General features: G+C 46.7%; 1 protein-coding gene across 2 annotated transcripts in view; it reads right to left on the minus strand.

The window, feature by feature from the left end:
* Nucleotides 1–1,341: 1,341 nt before the first annotated feature.
* The window catches only part of SHISA6 (shisa family member 6), a 254,371-nt gene continuing 234,474 nt past the window's right edge, over nt 1,342–21,238 (minus strand). Inside the window, exons 4-6 of one of the 2 annotated variants that reach the window (XM_081804161.1) lie at nt 7,105–7,161; nt 3,234–3,386; nt 1,342–1,903 (exon numbers count right to left, since the gene is read on the minus strand). In XM_081804161.1, the coding sequence (XP_081660287.1) occupies nt 1,353–1,903; nt 3,234–3,386; nt 7,105–7,161 (761 nt within the window). In that variant the 3' untranslated portion in view covers nt 1,342–1,352. The remainder of the gene's footprint in view (nt 1,904–3,233; nt 3,387–7,104; nt 7,162–21,238) is intronic. The other variant, XM_081804162.1, reaches the window with a different exon arrangement.

Here is a 21,238-nt window from a genome sequence, read left to right on the forward strand (position 1 = left end):
TGCTAATGGGTCTCTGTTGCTTTGATCCAGAGGAGGCACTGGTCTAGGTAATGGAACTACAGGGGGAGGAGGCAGAGAGAGTGAGCACTGAACAGAGAAGGGGCCAAGCAGGTGGGCAGTGGTGGGGAGAGAGGGGTGGGCAAGGCGCAGGACCACCACCTGGGGTCCTCCTTGGCTGGGGGCTGAGCCACCCTCTCTAGAGGCCTCTGCCTCTGCCTGCCTGACCTGCACAGTGGGAGACAGGCAGAGCCTGGGGTGATGGGAATGGCAAGCCCCTGAGGCCCAGGGCATCACAGTGCCCCCCCCCCGCCCTCCACTCTCTGGCCATGGGCAGAGGCCTCTGGGGAGTAGAGCAAAGGAGGGGAAAGCAGGCCTGAGTGTCGGGTCATAGTTCAGACCTAGAGGCCTGGAGGAAGTGTGGAGATAGGTTGCTGGGGAAGGCACCCCCAAAGTCCCTGCACCCCATTGTGACTCTCCTCTGGGAGGACTGGAGCAAAGCCCCAGAGAGCTCAGGGGTCAAACAGCTACGGCTAGAGGAGGGGGTCCTGGGGGGCCTGCGGGGGGGGCAGCCAGCTAGAACTGGGGGTTCCCAACATTGGGGAGGCAGCTGAAGAAAGGAGACCCCTCCCCATCTCCCAGGCCTTGGGGGGAGGGGCACAGGGCAGGGGGTGCCCCGAGGGGGTCAACGAAGGAAGGGCCACTCAGTGGGGACCAGAGCGTTCCAGCAGGCAGAAGAGAACGTTATTGTGCTTATGGACACAGCAGCTCCCTGGCTCTGAGAGAGCGAGCAGGCAGTTTGTAGGCACTAGAAGATTTCTGTGACGCGGCTGTAGGTAAATGAACGAGACCAAGTAGCCTATTGGGTCAGCCCGTTGACTGCACCTGCTGGCCAGTCCAAAGCCAGGCGGCTTCGAACCAAGGTCAGGCCAGGGTCTCTTGGCCGACAGAACCCAACGCTGAGCCCCCTGGAGGGGGGAGAGGGACATGGGGCTGAAAGGGAGTTAGTGGTGGTGGGGTTTGGGGGCAGGGGTGGGGTGGGACTGGGGCCTAGCACCTCTCCTCACTCCCCTCGATGCTTCTTGGAAGAGTGAGAGAGATCGCTCTAGATCCCAGGTCTGAGTGTGCTGAGCCAGGCCACCGGGCTGTGTCCCCCCCCCCCGCCCCTCCCCCGCCCCTCCCCCCGGGGGTATGGCTTTCTGGGCAGAGGAGGCCCACCCCCACGTCCTACAGGGGGGGCGAGGGAGGGGAGCCGCCCAGGGCCGGAGGCAGGCTCTGCGCCCCGCCCCGCCTGGCGGCCCCGCCCCGCCCCGCCCCGCCCCGCCTGGCGGCCCCGCCCCGCCCCGCCCCGCCAGTCACACGGTCACTTCCGTCTTGCTGGCTGTGTAGCAGGTGTGGTGCCCGGGGATGTAGTGCAGCTGTTCCACCGTGTTGTGTCTGCGGGACGCGAAGGCCTGACGCTTGGCGGCCGTCTGGCTCTTGCCCAGAGTGGCATAGGAGTTACTGGAGGCACTGGGATGGGAGTGCATCTTGGTCATGCGGTACCGATCCAGCACGGGCGTGGACACAAAGACGTCCGTGTGCGAGATGGCCCGCGACAGGGACTGCTCAGGGAAGGCCGTCCGCTCCGGGGACAGCAGCGGGTCCTGGGAGTGCAGGCGCTCGGTGGACAGCAGCTGCTCGTCGGACAGGATGCGGTCGTAGGGCAAGCCGAAGTCGTCGGGCAGGCCCCGCTCCGGGGACAGAACCCTGTCCTGGGACATGGCCCGGATGGGCCGGCGGGGTCGCTCTCGAGGTAAGGGCTTCTGTTGGGACATCTGGATGACGTTGAGGGGGAGGGTGCCGCGGGCAGCCAGGTCCGGCAGGTGCCGCCTCCTCATGTAATACTCGTCAGCCTCTTTGTCAGCTGGGGGGAGAGGGGGAGGCAGAGAGAGGGAGAGAAGTCAGCTGGGGTGACACTGTGACCGGGCAGCCAGGACTGAACCAGGACCCCACAGCCCAGACAGGTGGAGGAGAGCTTCTCCACTGAATGTGCAAACCCAGTGGGGGGGCTTGTGAAAGGCAGATTCTGATTCAGACCTCCTGGCCCAGGGTGGACCTGGGAGTCTCTCTCACTGGCTCCTGGGCGATGCTGATGCCCCTGGTCCAGGACCACCCTGAGTATCCAGGGGTACACGAAGGTCCCCCCGGGAGCTCGGGGCAGAGTTGCTGGCACGGCCAAGGCCCTGAGATCCTGCTCCAGTGCTGTTTCGACCACGCTACGGTCCGGAAACAGGACGGCTCTGGCTGAAACACTCAAGGAAGCAGTTGGTGGCCTTCTGATGAGGTTCAGAGCCTCTCTCCAAGGAAGCGGGGTTGCCACAGGGAAGTAAGATGCTCCAACCAGGAGGCACTCGTGAACATGCTTAGCTGGTAACTTAGGAACATAGTAACACCTTCTCTGAGTAACAGCCAGCGTCTAGGAAGCCAACGCACGGGCCTCCAGCCCCACATGTGCACAGAATCAAGCCGACACCTACTTCGACTGTGCCCACAGCATGAGCAGGCCAGAACCATCCTCCATGTGCACCTCATTCAATGCTCCACCCTTCCCTCCATCCAGGAGGCCCTCCCACGCTCACAGGGACTGCTAAACCCTTGAACTTACGCAGGACACACATAAGCCTGCTTTGCCCCAAATTTCAGGAATGAGGCTTCCTAGGGTTTTCCAAATCTCTGCAGAATGTGGGAATGCTGACTGTTCCACTGTTTGCCCAGAGGGTCCCGGATGGGTAGATCCTTCCTCCCTCTTCCCCGCCATTCATCAGATTCCTCGGATCATTAGGGATCCCCACTTCTAGCCATAGAAATTCACCATTCTACCTTGGAGGTGGCTGATGTAGGTAGACCCACGGGATGAATTTCATCAGGGTAGGTCCCCGTAGCGTCAAGCAAAGGCTCAGCCCCGCAGTTGGGTGGTCATGAAAATAGCCCCATGGGGACATGGAGGCAGAAGGTCCAAGGGTCAGAAGCTAGGAAAGAAGAGCTCTCCTGCTGTGTACCTTCTTGGCATTGTAAAGGGTCTTAATGGGTCTTTAGCCCACCCATGTCTAGAGGCTGCTTAGACTCACATGGCCTCACTTTTTATTCTTGGAACTCCACACCTGTCCCCTCAGGTGTAGGGCAAGAGAGAAAAACACAGGAGGATGTCACAGAGGTTGCAGAGGCAGACCCCAAGCCCGAGAAAACCCACTTACTTAGCCTCTTCAAGGATGAGTACTTGCTAGGGTGGGTCTTCACTGCAGACTCATAGGATGGGGGCAGGTGGGCCAAGTTCTGGAAGGAGCGGGAGAAGGAGAGGTCATAGGGCTCGGTGGCCGATGTCAGGATGTTGTTCATCCGTGGCTTCTCTGCAAAAGAAGGGAGGGGTGCATGGCATTAGGGAGGACAGAGGGCAGGTAGGAGGGGAGGGTCCAGGTTCTGTCTCTCACTCCTCATCCTGCTTTCCTGGTCCCCTGTGCTAGGACATGGGTTGCTGGTGACTTAGTTTCCCTCATGCCCAGTTCCAGTTGTCTACAAGCCTGGGGACAGGTTCTGTTTTAGCTGTCACTGGCCATGCTGGTGGCTTGCCCTTACTTGAATGGCAAACTCCTTCTCCCCGTGTATGTCTGATGAAAACATAAGCCTGATAGAGCTGGGGGGGGGGTCATAAAATTGTCTAGTTTGGTGTGAAAGTTCTGTCCTTTCCCTCATAGCTCTCAGGCTCAGAAAAATCCGAATTTGAAAGAGGTGGAGTGACTGGTCTTGTCCACATATCCATGGAACTGGGTCCAGGACCCCAACTCCACCAAGACTCTATCCCACACGGTCCATGATGTCATTCCATCCCTCACATCACCCCTTCTGCCTTGGGCCTCCCCAAGCCCTGCACCCAACAGGCCACTGTGAGCTACAAAGTTATTTCCTCCTCCTATAGTACCTCCCCTAAGGCCCCCTTGGCTATCTCTGAGCCATTGGAGGAAAGAATGTAGGCAAAATGCTTAGCACATCATTCCCCTTTCCTCCCTCCTTCCCTTGAGACAGAGCCTTGAGATTTCAAACTCTGAAGAGAGAGAAGGAAGTGTGTTCAATGCTAGGCCGGAGAGGGCGTGGGGAACTGGAGGAGGAATGGAAGAGAAGACGAGCAGGCGATGAGGTGGATGACTAATGAGGTGAATGAGCTGAGCTGGGCTCTGTGGTTGGGGGGAGAGAGAAGATGCAGGTATGGGTGAGGGAGTGGTTGTGAAGGAAGGAAGCAAGCATGCCTTGGTGCTTGACGGACTTGCTGTGCCTCAGCAAGAAGTCAACAGTGGTACCATTCCCCAAAATGAGGTAGACAGGTGGCTCTCTCATTGTCCCTCTATCCTCTATGGTTTGGGACCCCCAAGAAGGGCCAGGCTTTGGCTTCCCCCTGCCTCTTGGCAAAGAGAGTGCCGAACTATGGAAGTCAGGAATTCTGTGAAGTGGGGGGCAAAGAGGAGCACCTGCTAGGCTTGGTCCAAGGGCAGCCTCACTCCAGGGAACTCCCAGCTTCTCTATTCTTCCTGGCTTCACTGGTCCCCCCAAACACTGGGGATGGAGCCAGGGGAGCCCAGCCAATGAGCTGGTGTTCTTGCCAGCTCAGTACATATGTGAGGGGGTGAGGGATGCTCTACATCCCCGAGAGATCAGAACGTGCTGTGCAGAAAGAGCCTCCCTGGTATGGATCGGGATGGATGCCAGGAAGTGGAGTGGGCAGGAAGCTGGGAGCACTGCTATCCGGAGCTGGGTAACAGCCACTGGTCCCCTAGCTCTCCTTTCTTCACTTTTGGTGATGCTGGAGAAGAATAAACTTCCCTCTGTCTCTTGGCATCATACTCCCACTGAGGGCATAGCTCAGCTCACCCACTTCCAAATGCAACATTTCTGGATGCTCTTCCCATCAGCCCCGCTGTTCTCCAACTCATGCTGCTGAGCTAAGGCCAGCTCTTCTTTGTCTTCTGTCTCCGCCATGATTACCCCTGCCCCCTTGCTTATGCTCTCTTTCCTATTGCAATGCCCTTCCTTACTCATCCTCTGTCCAAATTCTCTCTTTGCTCAAGACTCCTCGCTATGGTGATGTCACATCTTTTCAGCCCACAGTGATATCTGGTCTTCAAGCCCCTATTGCTTTTCCAGGCAATCCCACCCAGTTCAGTTGTCTATGTGATCTCTGATCAGTTGACTTGAGCTGGTCTTGTTGATCACCAAAGATGGCAATGTCCTTGACAGCAGAAATCTTGCTTTCCAATTTGATGCCTTCATAGTGTTTGGCCCCAGATCAGGATCCAACTAATGCTCTTTGGTTAATCAAGTTGACACAGGCCATCTTCCCCTTTGATAGCCAGTCTGCCAGCTCCTGGGGGAAAGTGTAGCCTCCAAGGAAGAAATGCAGAGAAAACCCTGCTCCCACCAGGCTGTGAGCTGCTCAAGGGCAAGGACCAGATCTACCTACCCTTGCCCCCTTGTACCGGGTGGAAAAAGAAAAGACCGGGAGAGGAGCAGGGAGGAATGGCTCCTCCTTCTGTCCTCAGGAGGCTGTGCCTGAAGGAGCCAAACCAGTTCCTACTTATCCTTCCAGAATGTTCAGGAGTGAGTGGAGCACTCCTCGCTTGCCTTTTCTGGCTCCTCTTCCTACAGCTGTGTCATCACCCTGGGCATCCCCCAGGCTCTCTGCTTCTGCCTCTGCTTTTCTCGTTCAGCCTTCTCTGCACAGGCTGCCCCCACTCCCAGGCCGTCTGTTCCTGCTTCCAAAGCATAACTGACATCTTCAGCTGTAACCTGCCTCCAGACTGCATCTCGGCATTTCTAGCTGCCTGCTGAATCATTTTTCTTGACTATCCTATGGTTCTCTCCAGCTTCAGATGTCCAGATCCAAATTCGCCATCAACAGCTTCATCTCCCCTACACACAGGCTGCTTTCTTGCCTCTCCAGATTGTATTACTAAAAACCCCCACTCTTCTAATTGAGCATAGCTCACCATTTTACTCACAGTTGACTCTTGTCAGCCAAATTCGGTGAGTAAGTTTTCTCGATTCCTTCTCCATCGTGTTTCATATCTGAACCCTTCTGTCTTTTCCCACTGTCCACATCACCCCTGGGACCTGCTCTTAACTGATCTCTCTAATGTCTTCCAGTTCTGGTTTTTTCCTAGACCCCGCAACCTGAAACAGCTTATTAAACTGTTGCTTTCATCATGCATTTCCACCAGGAGCCTAGCCCTAGAGGGGGACATCAAAACAGTCCGGTTCTAGCCTCCTAATTATAATGCTCAACACCTCAGGGCTGACGCAGAGCATAATCTCACAGGAGGGTGGTAGGTCTCTCTGCCAAGCGAGCTGCAGATTTTATCTTTGTTTTGAGTTTCTCTCTCACTAAAATTTAATGATGTTTTCACTCCTTCAGAGCAAAGACAGAGGAATGACTGATAGTTCATAATTTACATGTCTGTCTTGTGTCCTACCAAGTTTTGAGCGGGTGCCCAAAATAGTTTTTCTCTGCCGTTCCAGATGTTATGTTGCGACCTGGCAGGAGGAAGTGTTAAAAAGGAAACCTGGTTTTGTAAACCTCTGGGGCTGTCTGCACACTTCCTGTGCCCTACAACCTTCATCTTCCTCCCCTGCCCAGGGGCTAATGCTCAGGTCACCCAGTCTGGTTTTGAGTGTTAGCAAATCTTACTTTGTTTGGGGTGGATTGATAGGGTTTATATGCCAAGTCCCATGCCATTAGTAAATGGTACCACAAGGAGCCTGGGGCCAAGGAGAGTGCTCACTCCTTGCTGTGGACATATGGAATTGATGACCGCAAGAAGTGATCTAGATTGCACATGAGAATGGGCTAAGAGAGGGTCTCACTCCTTCCCTTTCACGGTGGAAGGTCACTCCAGTTTCACAGACAGGACACGAGGGGGTCAATGGTGTAAGGGTGGGACTGAGCCATTGGGGGCTCCTTACACCTCCTGAGCATCAGTGAGTCATGACCACATGTCTGATGCCTGATGGGCATCAGTAGTCAGGATGGAACCACTCGGAATGGGGATGGAATACGGAGTGCTCACAGCCATCTCTCACCATGTGTAGGGGTCTGGACAGCACTGCTTAAAATCGGATGGTTATACTGATGATCACCTGGAAATCATAGAAAAGAGATGTTTAAAGAAGAGTTCAGGCATTCCATTTTTTTCTCCCGCACAATAGCACCTCTCTTGACATCTAATGTGCTTCTCTGAGTCCAAGGATGCCCTTCTGAAGCCTGATGCCCTGGAAAAGTGAGGGCAGAAGGCGGTGTGTTAGGCGCAAAGAACCTTCCTCTGCTGCTTGTGTCTCTCTCCTTCTGCACCAAGACGTCCGCTGTCACCATGGAGACCCACCCACATCTGTGGATCTGGCTGACCGGCAACAGAGGTTTGTTGGGGTGGAGGTGGGTGGAGGAGAAGGATGGATGGAGACTAAGGGCCATTTGGCAAGTATACACACATGGGGTGGGGAACCGGGCAGGGGAAGGAGATCCTTTTGGGGGGGAAGGGGTGTTTTAGGGTGTGGCTAGCCAGGAAGAGGATTCCCTAACTTAAGGTGCTTATACTTTTACGGGGCTTTGATTCATCCTGACTCTTTATACACAGGTGTCTGGGTGCATCCTCAGATGGGACAAGCTGACGTGAACTGTCCACTGCTTGGGATCAGGAGTCCTGGGTTCTAGGCTCTGTCCTGCCTCTACATGACACAGCCCAACATTTCCAAAGCATTTCTTTTTTTTTTTTTTTTTTAAAGATTTTATTTATTTATTTGACAGAGGCAGTGAGAGAGGGAACACAAGCAGTGGGAGTGGGAGAGGGAGAAGCAGGCTTCCCGCGGAGCAGGGAGCCCGATGTGATCATGACCTGAGCCGAAGGCAGACGCTTAACGACTGAGCCACCCAGGCGCCCCCAAAGCATTTCTTTTTATTATAAATGGCAAAGTCCACATGGAATGAACAAGTCACAAAATTAATAGGGTCCCAGTTGCGAAAGCTCAGAGTTCAAGGCATTCTAAGGGCTTCTGAAACTGAATGCAGCTGGTTTTTGCCACGAAAGGATACTTCATTCCTATGTTATTACTTTAATTCAACATTGTATTTTTGCCTCTAATATCAACTAAAGCAAGGGGGGAAGGAGGCATGAAGTCTTTGCTTTAGTTTTTCTAAACCATGGTTTATAGCCATGCCATCATCTTGGGGCTAGAAGATCTGCTTCTGTTTCCTTTCATCTTGCTATCGAAACCATCTTTTTTACCCCTGACATCCTAGCCTCTGGCTGCTCACTATTCAGCTTCCTCACCAGACCCCTTCGCCTCTTGTATTCCCGACAGACTGATGCTTCATGAAGGCTCTATCTTCTTACACAAACTGATAGTTCTCAAATACACCTCAAATACAGACATGCCCTCGAAATTCCTGCCCTTATTCCAAACCACTCTGTCCCAAAGTGAGCTGAGCCTTCTCATCATTTTATTGTCCCACGGTCAAGCTTCTGTCTGTCCGTGGCACTAATGTTCTATGGGCTTGCAAGCCCCAGTCATGGTCCATCATTTCCCTCCCTTCATTCTCCCCAAATCCTGTTCCTATAGCCACCTCCAAACTCCAGGCCCATAATATATCTTTTCGTCCAGATTCCTCTTAGCTCTAGACCCTGGCCATTTCTAAGACAAATCATCCTGGGTACTCCTACTAGACAAAAATTCCCCTACTAATGGAATCATGACATCGTTCCTTTGGTTCAGACTATACTCTTTAAGTAGTCATGGACATTATCCAAAGGGGATGTGGGTTTGGGCAGCAAGCTAGAATTTCTCACATAATGGTATTCTTCCCTCCCAAGACCGAATATTAAGTTATATCCAGGGAAAAAACCATTTGCCAAAGATTGAATTAATGCTACACCGGACCTGGATTTAAGCAAGAGGAGAGAATCCAGGAAGGGAGATAAAGGATAATTTTTTTTTTTTCCCTTTTTGTTTGTACTCCAGAGGCAAGGAGAAAACCAGTTTCATTGCTCTCTGTTGTTGTTATTTTTTGGTTTATTTGTTTTTAGGCAATATGGCAGCATTAGAGACAGCTGTAAAAAATGGAAGAGCGCAGTGGAAGGATGGTGAGTGACAGTTAGACAGAAACACTCTTAATCTTCCATATTAGAGTCTAGGTGCCACCGAGGAAAGGGACATCAATTCATTTCAGTTAATAATTCCTGGTCACCAGTTGTGCTCTGTGCTTTGTGCTAAACACATTCACCTACATTTTTGAGAATGAATATTCAGACCGATTTTGATTTGTATATATGTTATTGGCCTACCCATTTCCAAACTGTAAAAAAACCTCTTTAAATGTCTTCTTTGAGGTAGTCCTTATCATTTTTCTTTACAGATGCATTTGCAAGCAGGATAAATGTCTTGCATTTAGATATCTTGTTTACAAGTGCAATGCTTTTCCTTTTGTTTGAATCACACTTCGAATGTTTTGCTAACATTTAATTAAGGGAAGAAATTTAAAGCATAAAGGAGAAAATTAAAACTGTCTTAAAATAACCACGATGACACTTTGCTATATTTCCTTTTCTTTCTCTCCCCCTGGAAATTACTATGTGTATGTTTACATTCAGACACACACACAAGATTACAATGAATTACCTTTTGCGTTTGTCATTTTGCACAAGTGTGAATCAGCTTTCAGCCCTTAAGATGCAGAAAGATACAGATAAGTACGATGATTTGATCCTCACATTTGTGCAAAATAACAAATGTGTGAGGTTATTCATTGCAACATTTTTATAGTTTTTATAAAACTATAATAAACTAAAATTTATAAAAATTTATAAAATTTTGTAGCAAAGAAAAGGAAAAAAGAAGGAACCTAAATGTTCATAGGCATACGTACATATACACACACACATAAATACGCATAGGTTCCACAGATGCAAGTGTCTCAAATATACTACTTTTAATCTGTTTCCTTTATACTTAATGGACAACGAATCTTGAATAGATTTTCACATTTTGAAGTATTCCTTGAAATATTTTATATGGGCTCACAATAGTCCTTTCTATAGAATACTCTATAGTACACAGCTATAATGTAAGCATTAAATTATATAATTTAAGCCATTCATCTCTTCCTGGGAATTCCCTTAATTTGATTTTGGTGTCGTATCATTTCATTGCAACATTGGATTCTATTTGCATATATTTTATTTATAAATTTTTAAAAATATTTATTTATTTATTTTAGAGAGAATGAGACAGTGAGTGGGGGGAGGGGCAGAGAGAGAATCTCAAGCAGACTCCCCCCTGCTGAGCACAGAGCCCGACACAGGGCTCGATCTCACCACCCTGAGATCACCACCTGAGTCAAAACAAAGAATCTGACACCTAACCGACTGTGCCACCCAGGCACCCTTTGCATATATTTATTTAATTCATATATATTCATAAAGAAAGTTTGTCTTTTTTTTGCTAAGATATCAAGCTTGTGCATCAAGATAATGATTTCGTTGAGTTAGGTGAATAGCATTCAAATTTTCTGTGTGCCCTGAAACTATTAATATAGCACATGAGATACCCGTTCTTCGGAAGTTTGGAGGAATACAATAATAAATAATGTCTAGTGTCTTTTGGGGAGTTTTTGTTAGTACCGTATAGGGGGCTGACTTAGTATTTCATTGACTGCACAACAAAAAATTTGGGAGATGGATGTTGTTATAATCACCAATTTAGAGCTAGGGAAACTGAGGTTTGGAGAGGTCAGTAATTGGCCCAACAGGTGAAGCTGGGGATGCAAACCCAGGCAGGCTGGCATGAAAGCCCCCATCCTTAACCATTATGTGCAGTGCTTCTCACACTCGGCAACATTTTCTTTACATATTAATCTATTCAGTTTTCCAACTCTAAATTCAACTTGTAGTTTCTATTTTTCCTAAATATATCCACTGGAACTTTGTAACTTTTTTAGCTTAAAACTATAACATTCCTCAAAAAAAAAAAAAAAAAAGCCCTCTCTATATGAAATCCTAAGTCTTTTCTTATTCTTAGTTTTCTGTGTTAAAATTTTCTGGATCAGCAATTTTTTCGTATTATTATTCTTTTTCCAAGAACTACCCCTTATACATATGTATTCTTTGTTTTGTCTTCAAATCTTATTTTATGCTTTTGGACTTGTTCATTTCTGCCCTCCTAATTTTCCTTGGTTTGGTTTGCTTTTGTTTTCTCATTTCTGGGCTCAAATCTTTGGTTTATTTACTTTTCCTCTTTTCAGTTAATAATATAAGGTTTTTAGCTCTGATTTCATCTCTGGCACCTTCTCGTCAATGTTCTTATTGTTGCAATGTCCTAAATGATCTGTAATTGCAGCCTTGGTTTTCCCTCTGACCCAAGAGTTCTTTAGTAGAGTGTTGTTACGTTTTGAAGTGTTTGGGTGTGCTGGTTTGAGCTTTGGCCCTTAATTTTCTGTCTCATTGTATCATGGTCTTTGAGATTTCCTTTATGGGCTACTATACAATCGATTTTTATAAATGCTTCATGAGTACTTAGAGAAAAGGTATATTTTCTTTTTGGAGGGTACATAATGGGCATATATCTATTCAATCAAACACATGAAATACATCATTCAGTTCTCCATCTTAATTCATTCGTTGCCTACTTGTTCTGTCAGAGACGGAGGGACATGTATTAGGATCTCCCGCTACTTTGTGTTCCTGTCATTTTCTCTTGGTATTTGTCATGGAATTGCTTTTATGTATTCCCTAGCAACATCATTCAACACAAAAAGGCTCATGGTACTTATGTCTTTTTTGTGGCTGCCCTCTTTATCAACATTAAATAACCCTTTCTGTCCTACTTAATGCCTTTTCTTGTCTTTAAGTCCTCTTGATCTGATATTTATATTGCCAACCCAGCTTTCCTTTTGTTTGCATTTGCCTGATAAACTTTGCCTATCCTTTTACATCTAACCTTTCTGTGTCATGTTGTTTTATGCTTGTCTCTTGACAGAGCACACAGTTTTTAAAGAAAATCTACCTTATGTGCTTTGGCACTTTCTGGATTGCCTTGATAGCTAGAAGCAAGTCCTCCTGCTCAGGAAACTGTCCTCCCTTCTTTAAAAAAAAAAAAAAAAGATTTATGTATTTATTTTAGAGAGAGAGAGGGCAAGAGCGAGTGGTGGGGAGGGGCAGAGGAAGAGGGAAAGAGAGAATCCTCAAACAGACCCCCCCACTGCGTGCAGAGCCTGACTCAGGGCTCGATCTCAGGACCCTGAGATCATGACCTGAGCCAAAACCAAGAGTCGGACGCTTAATGGACTGAGACATCCAGATGCCCCAAACTGTCCTCCCTTCTATTGTGGCCCCCCAGCTCGTGGCTATAGTTGTATGTGACATGACCCTGGTCCCCTTAATATAGGCCAAACTCTAGGTCATGGCTGATTTGACCAGGTGTGAATATCACACTCAGCCTGGGCCAGTTAGAGCTCCTTTTCCAGAAATGAGGAATTATAAGAGAGTTTTGGTCTCTCTGCATGGTTGGACCCATGGCATGTAAACTATGTAGCTATGGGGCAGTCCTGTAGATTCGGAAGAGAGAAGGTCAGCCTTTAGAGACCGTGGCACATTATATTTTATAAAAACAGCCACAGTTATAGTTCTAGTCCCACATGTTCTCCCAGAACATTCCCACTCCAACATTAGAGGGAGTATCCTCTCCACCTCCTTGAAACTGTAGGGCTTTGGTGACTGTCACAGTGAGCATAGCGCAACAGAAGTAATACTGTTGACTTCCACAGCGAGGTTGCAAAAGGTCATGTGGGTTTCACCTGTTTCTCTCGAGGCACACTCAACCTTGGATCCCAGCCACCATGCTGTAAGGAAGTCCATGCCACATGCGAAGTCTACAGGTAAGGGCTGGAAGCTCCAGCTAAGATATCTGTCTACAACCAACATCAACCGGCAGATGTGTGAGTGAGGAAGACTTCACATGACTCCAGCCCCCAGCCTTCCAGCTGCCCAAGCTGAAACAAGTAGACCCACTGAGCCCTGCCCCAATCACAGATTTATAAGAAAAAGAAATGTTGCCTTCATGGTATCATTTTCTACCACGAAGATTTTTATTTTGAGATAATTATAGATTCACACTCAACTAGAAGAAAGACTACAGATATCTTGTATACCCTTTAGCCAACTTCCCCAGTGGTAACATCTTACAAAACCATAGATTGTATCAAAACCAGAATACTGACATTGAGTCAGTCAGGGTGCAGAACATTTCCATCACTAGGAGGATTCTTCCTGTGGCCCTTGTATAGCCACATCCACTTCCTTCCTGTACCCACCCCTTCATTAAACCCTGGCCACCATTAACCTGTCCATCATTTCTATCACTTTTGTTATTTCAAGAATGTTACATAAATAGAATCATACAGCATGTAACTTTTGGGATTGGATTCTTTCATCAAGCATAATTCACTGGAGACCCACCAGGTTGTTGGTGTATCAATAGCTCATTACTTTTTATTGCAGTGAATATTCTATGATCTGGGTGTACCACAGCTTAACTATTCATCTTCTGAAGGACATCTGGGTTCTCACTTTTGTTGTATTATGAATAGCTACTATAAACATTCATGTGCAGGTTTTTGTCAACATGTCTTAATTTTCTAGGATAAGTGCCCAGGAACACAACTGCTGGATTGTGTGGTAGTTATATGTTTAATCTTTTAAAGAATCTGCCAAACTGTCCTCCAGAGTGGCTGTGTTGTTTTACATTCCCATTAGCAACAAATGAGTGGTCCAGTTTCTCCACATCTTTGTGAGCAATTGGTGTTGTCACTATTTTTTATTTTAGCCATTTTTAGTTAGCTATGATAGCTGTGTAGTGATATCTCATTGTGGCTATAATTTGCATTTCCCTAATGGCTAATGATGTTAAACATCTTTTCATGGGCTTATTTTTCATCTGTATATCTTTTTCAGTGAAATGTCTCTTAATTACTTTTGCCCATTTCTAATCAGATTGTTTGCATTTTTCCTATTAAATGTTGAGAGTTCTTTTTATATCCTAAATAATAGTTACTTGTAGAATATATGGTTTGTAAATATTTCCTCCCAGACTGTAGCCTGTCTTGTCATCCTTTTAACAGAGTCTTTTGTGGAACAAAAGTTTTAATTTTGATGAAGTCCAATTTATGAATTTTTTATCTTATAGACTGTGCTTTTGGTGTCAAGTCCAAAACTTTTTTCTAAGCCCTAGGTCCTGAAGATTTTTAATTTTCTCCTGTTTTTTTTTTTCCCTAGATATTTTATGTTTTACATTTAAGTCCATGATCCATTTCGAGTTTTGTTTGTTTGTTTGTTTGTTTAGTTTTTTAAAGAGAGAATTGGTGGGGAGGGGCAGAGGGAGATGGAGTGAGAGAATCCTAAGCAGGCTCCATGCCCAGAGCAGAGCCTGACATGAGGCTTGATCTCATGACCCTGAGATCATGACCTGAGCTGAAATCAAGAGTCTGACGCTTAATCAACTGAGCTCCCCAGGCGCCCCATTTTGAGTTAATTTTTATACAAAGTATGAGACTTAGGTTTAAGTTGAGAGCTTTTTTCCCCCCTTCCTTTCTTCCTTTCTTTCTGATGGCCAATTACTTTAGCATCATTTCTTGAAAAGGCTCTCTTTCCACCATCTAGTTGCTTTTACATATTTGTTAAAAAAAAGTTGGATATATTTGTTTGAATCTATTTCTGGGTTTTCTATTCTGTTCCATTGATCTACATGTCCTTTCTCTGCCAATACTAAATAATCTCTCTGTTTTTGTTTTTCAGGAACAGTCTTTTGTTTTTATTGAAGTATAGTTGACACACAATGGTACATTAGTTTTCGGTGTACAACACAGTGATTTGACAAGTCTATATGTTACGCTGTGCTCACCACAAGTGTAACTCCCATCTGCACCATACAACACTATCACAATACCATTGACTATAATCCCTATGAATACAAAGTCTTGATTAACGTAGCCATATATTTCTTGAAATTGAGTAGTCTGATCCCTCCCAGCTTATTTCTCCTTTTAACAATTATTTTATCTATTCTAGTTCCTTTTTCACTCCATATAAATTTTAGAATAATATTGATTATACCTACAAAGACTCTTGTGAGGACATTGATAGGAATTTTGTTAAAGCTGTATATTATTTCGGGAGAATTGATATGCTTACTCTTTTGAGTCTTTCAATCCATGAGCATGGTATGCCTGTCTATTACATGGTGTCATTTAAATTCCTTTGACGATTTTACTATATCTTAAAAGTTATTTTCTTAGGGCGCCTGGGTGGCTCAGTTGGTTAAGCGACTACCTTTGGCTCAGGTCATGATCCTGGAGTCCCGGGATCGAGTCCCGCATCGGGCTCCCTGCTCAGTGGAGAGCCTGCTTCTGCCTCTCTCTCTGCCTCCCTCTCTGCCTACTTGTGCTTTCTCTCTGTGTGTCAAATAAATAAATAAAATAAAATCTTTAAAAAAAAAAAGTTATTTTCTTAGTGATTGCTGTAGGGATTACAATATGCACCTTCACTTATTACAATCTTCAGGACTAACTTACTCCCAGTAGCACATGGAAACTTTGCTCCAATATTACTCCAATGAACCTCCCTCCCTTATACTGTCATTGTATCTATCTATCATCTATCTATCTATTTATCTACCTATCATCTATCTATCCAATACTCTGGATATTGACCAAAAAGCATACAACAATCTGAGAAACACCTGTACTTGAAGAACTGCCAAACTTCAGGTAGGAAAAGTGAGAGTTTCTGACATTCCTCTTTATACATGTATACATATATTATACCCAATGATCAGTATTAAAATTATTGATATATACAATTTTATGTCTTCTCAAAAAGTTAAGAGAGGAGATGAGAAAAGTGTGTATAGAGTTTCTCACATTAACCATGCATTGATCATTTCCAGTGTTTCTCATTTCTTTCGGTGAATGTGAATTACTGTCAGGTGTACACTTGTTTTCAGCCTGTGAAGTTTCTTCAGTATTTCTTGTCAGGCAGGTCTGCTACCAGAGAACTTTCTTAGTCTTTGTTTACCTGAGAATGTCTTCATTCCACCTTCACTTTTGAAGGTTAATTTTGCTGTTACAGAATTCTTGGCTGATGGGTATTTTCAGCACTTCGAATGGGGCTTCCCATCTGTCTCTGGCCTCCCTTACTTTAGATGAGAAGTCAGCCATTAATTGTATTGGTTCTTTTCCATATGCGGTGAGAGGGCAGGGGTGTCACCTAACATCCCAAATCCAGTGAGTCCCTTCTGACTAGCACAGCTGCCAGTACTCACAGCTGGCCCCATCTTGGCAGAACCTCTGTGCTGACTGATCTGGGGGGAAGCTGGGAGAAGCCCCAAGACTGTCATAAACTCTCCACTCCTACCTTAAGTTCAGCAGTTTTTCAAGCATAAATGCTTCTCAGATGTTGTAGGCTTTTTGGTTAATTGTCCAGGGGACTGAAGTGGCTGTTTTTATCAATTCTGTCCAGATTTGTATTGCTTTATGGGGACAGGATTTGCTCATGGTCTCACTGGGCCCCGGCCAGCTTCACCCAGGTGCTTGGCACACCCTCCCCAGCTCCCTGTTTCTCAACCAGGCTGGTGGAGTCTCCCAAGTAGCCTGGAGACCTTAGTGCTCAGCCAGAGAGACGCAGGGCAGAGATCAGGAAGAAAGGAGAGTCGGACTGGGTCCTTAGTCTCTGGGGAGCTTAAAGATGCTTTTAAGCCTTTCGGTATCAGTAAAATCCCCAATACATTTTGGGCCAAACATTGTGTATCCAGGGATAATGAGACCTGTGTCCAGATTTCATACACACTCACACACTTTAATAGACTATTTGCTGGGAGAAGTCATTTGGTACAGAAGACACTTCCTAGGAGCACCTGATGGTTTCCAAAGTTCCTTCACCCTGAGGTAAAGGGAATTACTTGTTGCTATAAATGGAGATATTTTCAGAAATAAAGAGGAAGATTCCACAAGGGGCTTTTCCCCAGCCTTGCCTTAAGTGCAAGTTCAATGGCTCTCCACCTCCTCTGGGTGGGGGAGGGGGCAATGATGATCCCATGTGAAGACCATCTTGTGCTCACATCAGAGCAGGAGCTCAGGAGTACCTCTAGAACAGTGTTTCTGAAACTGGCTCCAGGAAATCTTATGGATTCCTTGGAGGTACCTCAAGGGCTCCTACTTAAGAATAGAGTGTAGGGGCACCTGGGTGGCTCAGTCAGTTATGTGTCTGCCTTCAGCTCGGGTCATGATCCCAGGGTCCTGGGACTGAGCCCTGCATTGGACTCCTTGCTCAGTGGGGAGTCTGCTTCTCCCTCTCCCTCTGCCCCTCCCCCTGCTTGTGCTCTCTCTCACACTCTCTCTCACATAAATAAAATCTTAAAAAAAAAATAGAGTCTAGTGGGTGGTGTTTTAGCCCCTCCCACCCACCTCCACTCCTCTACTCCCAACACTTGCCTCACTCAGAGCAGCTTGGTTTCCATCTGTCTCCCATATTGGTCTTCTACCTAAAATTTCATTTGAAGAAACAGTTGTAGTGTTTATAAGTATAAAATCTACTGGTCAAGTTTGGCTACTTCATTTTGCAGGTGAAAAAAAGAGGCCCAGAGAAGTGAAGTGACCTGCCCAACATCACGAAATTGGTGGCAAAGAAAGGACTAGGTCTTAGGTTGTATTTTTTTCACAACCCATCATTATCTGAAAGTTTTTGGGTTATTTAAAAAGTCTCTCGTGTTCTCCAGCAGAGGTTCCCAGGAGCTGTGCATTTACTGGTGGCTCTGCCCCTCTTTGCTAGCTGCACTTGGCTGTCAGTGTATATCTGGCTTCCCTGAAATACATACTCTGCATTCTGAGGGTGGGGAGAGAATGAAGAGTGGTTCTGGATCAAAGAAGCTTTGGAGTCTACACACCTCATCTTTCCTCTTGGATATTCACCGGGTGTGTTAAAGGGAGATGAGAAGTCTAGTCATAAATCATCCATCTTATTAGTTACTTGACCTAGAGAATTTTTTTTTCACCTAACACAATTAGGGTGCCGACAGGAAACAGATACACATCCAGTTGGGTATTTTAGGGGGACTTTAATAAGGGACCATTTGCAAAGATGTGAGTAGAATGTAGGGAACCCATAAGGAATAGCACAGTGCCTTGGGGCAAGTAAGAGTGGGGGGTTTTATTCAAACTGGGTCTGAGTAGTGAAAGAAGGAAGTGGCTTCTGGAATGCAAAGCAGGAGGGAGCTGTTTGGACTGGGCTCCCTGAGCTTTGGTTGAGGGCTACAGCCAGGGCCCCGTGAATGGACTGGGAGGTAAGGTAGGAAATAGGTACCCCCTCGTCACTCTCCTCCATTCCTTTCTCTTTCCAGGACTCCCCTTTTACCAAAGCCAACTAACATCCACTGAGCAAGGTAGCCCCACAAAGCAATCCATAAAGGTTAGCACCCAGGATGCTGAGTAGGGTAGGGAGTCGATATGGAGGATCGAATAGAAAAACTGTCTGGCGCAGACTTATTAACACACTCTAACAAATGCGATTGTGGTTAATTCTGAAGATGGTCTTTGGGGATTTGGGCAGATGGTGTTCTAGGCAATGGGTGGAGTTTTGGGGTGTGTGGGCAGGTAGGTGTTGATGCAGAAGGGGGGAAGGGAAGATTTGTGATGTACAAAGACTAGGAAGGCTAATGATCCCAAGATTTTGCCTGGAGCTCCTCTCCACCGTGCAATGCATATGGTCTGCTAGATTTGGCATCCCTGTCTGTCCCTGGACTTATCAACCCATCGCATCTCCACTCCCTCAATCACCTGGAAGTCCTAGGCCTTGGCACAGTGCCGAGCCAGGGCCATCAGCCTCCTGATGGATTGAGCTGGATAACATAACAATTAATTAGTGCTCAGGACTCATCGATCGATGTGCTGACAAGACTATAAAGTGATGAAACAATCTAGATTCATCTGGGTGCCAAGGCTGCTTGAAGGAAGCAGAGAAGTAGGGCGGGGGCCCTCCACCCACTAAGAACATGTGGACCACAAGCAGTTAACAGATCTCTTAGATTCAGCTTGTCCCCCCTCACTTCTGCAGCTGCGAAGGTGCTGGAGCTGACAGCGAGTATCCTCACACCGGGGTCTGGTTTAACTGTTACGGGAGTTGGCCAGTTTTCTCTGCAGAGCCAGTAAACTGTGGGTGTGGGTGTGTGTGCATGCGCTCATGTGCCTGTGGGTCTGCTCCTCTATGTCTTTGGAAGGGGAGCCAGGGAAAAGGAAGGGTGATAAGGTGTTGGACATCCCTGGGGACAATTCAGTGGCAGATGTAGCCAAAGCAGTTTCTGTTGCAGTGAGTCACAGGAAGGTTGTTGGGTACAGATAATACCCAAAGACATAAACGATGGCTCAATCAATGGGAATCTTGAGACAAAACAAAGAGATACTATGCATATTGGTTCTAGAGTCTCAAGTCTTGGGACCCACCACCACACTCTGGAATTGCTATGATAACCTCCTGATTTCCTCCCAGCCTCCAGCCTCTGTTCCTGTGGATAAGTCTTTCTTAAAAGCTAATGTCACCCTTGCCATCAGCTTGCAAATATTGCAAACTACCAATAGGTTAACACTTAGATGCCTTTGGAGCATGCTTTTCGAACGAGTGTCCTGAAGAATCATCAGAAGACCTCATTAAAAACTTCTGGGCCCTTCCCCCTTCCCGTGAATGATGGTTTAGGTGATCCGAGACCGGCTCCAGGAATTAGCATTTCATAAGCATCTGAGGTGATACTTCTGCAGCTGGAATCTGGACCACACTCTGAGAAATGCTGTCCAACATCGCTGCATTTTCTAAGCTATGCGTGGTCTAGGACCTCTTCATCTCACTGAGCACACCAGCGGCTTCTCTGTGATCCGCAACACCCATCACCGCCTCATGCTCTGCTCAGCAACCTCTTCCCACGTGGACTGCTCTTCTTCTCCTTACTTCCCCCCAAACCCTTCCAATCCTTGAAGCTAGAACTCTGGTTTCACTTTCATCAAGTCATCCTCAGGCCCTTCCATGCACAGTGATATCCTTGACCTTCCGATAACTGGTAAATTACTGCCCACATTTGCTTTCGGTGCTTGATCACAGGTAATTTTGCCTTTTTCCTTCTCTCTCTTCCATTTGCTCTTTCAAAGACGATTAAACACTTCTGCGTGGGAGGAGCTTCTCCCCAACTATTAATATGCTGAACGTTTCTGGAGGTGGAGATCAATCACATCTCTTTCCTGTTTACCTTAACAAAATACTCCCTGGGCTGGGCTCCTTGGAGGCGCTTGTGCAGGTTTTTTTTGGGTTTTTTTTTGTTTTGTTTTTGAATGATGAATGGATGAGTAAATGAATCAAGTCTTGAGGCAGAAGAAAATGGGCGAGAGGCCATGGTGATGATCCTTGATTGCCTGTCCTACTTTCTATGTTCTTGTTCTTTTTACCCTCTCCTTCATGCTCAGAGTGGCAGATTTTCTGGGCCAGTGGCCAGGTTTGTGGGTTGCAATATTTTAGATGTGTCTAAGTGTGTGTGGAGGAATCAGGCACCCCTCCTTCCCCACCTCAAATCCAGCCCAGGCTTTCATGTCTTCTTGAGGATCAGTAACCCTTCTAACGCAAGACCATCTTTTAAATCTTGGTGGTATGAAGAGGTCAATGTAGGGAGGCAGGTGGGACCCATCACTACACTCTGGAATTGCTATGATAACCTCCTGATTTCCTCCCAGCCTCCAGCCTCTGTTCCTGTGGATAAGTCTTTCTTAAAAGCTAATGTCACCCTTGCCATCAGCTTGCAAATATTGCAAACTACCAATAGGTTAACACTTAGATGCCTTTGGAGCATGCTTTTCGAACGAGTGTCCTGAAGAATCATCAGAAGAACTCACTAAAAACTCATAAAAAACGAAGGACACTCGTTCGAAGTGTCAGAAGGTGGGGCTCCTCCCAAGATGACTGGTTGGTTGCCAATGACATTGGCACGATGCCATTGTGAGGTCATCGATTCCCATGCTCCCGTGGGTTTCCCCTCCTTCTCTAGGTCTTGGTCTTCTCTTGCTTCAGAGGCTTTTTGACTCAGGGTCCCCTGGGTCCTCCCCCGGGGAGTCTGGCTTTGTATGAGCGTCTCCCTAGTGGGC

Source organism: Leptonychotes weddellii, chromosome 15 (assembly GCF_054177405.1).
Source record: "Leptonychotes weddellii isolate Sample4059 chromosome 15, ASM5417740v2, whole genome shotgun sequence".
In the NCBI taxonomy this organism is placed as follows: Eukaryota; Metazoa; Chordata; class Mammalia; order Carnivora; family Phocidae; genus Leptonychotes; species Leptonychotes weddellii.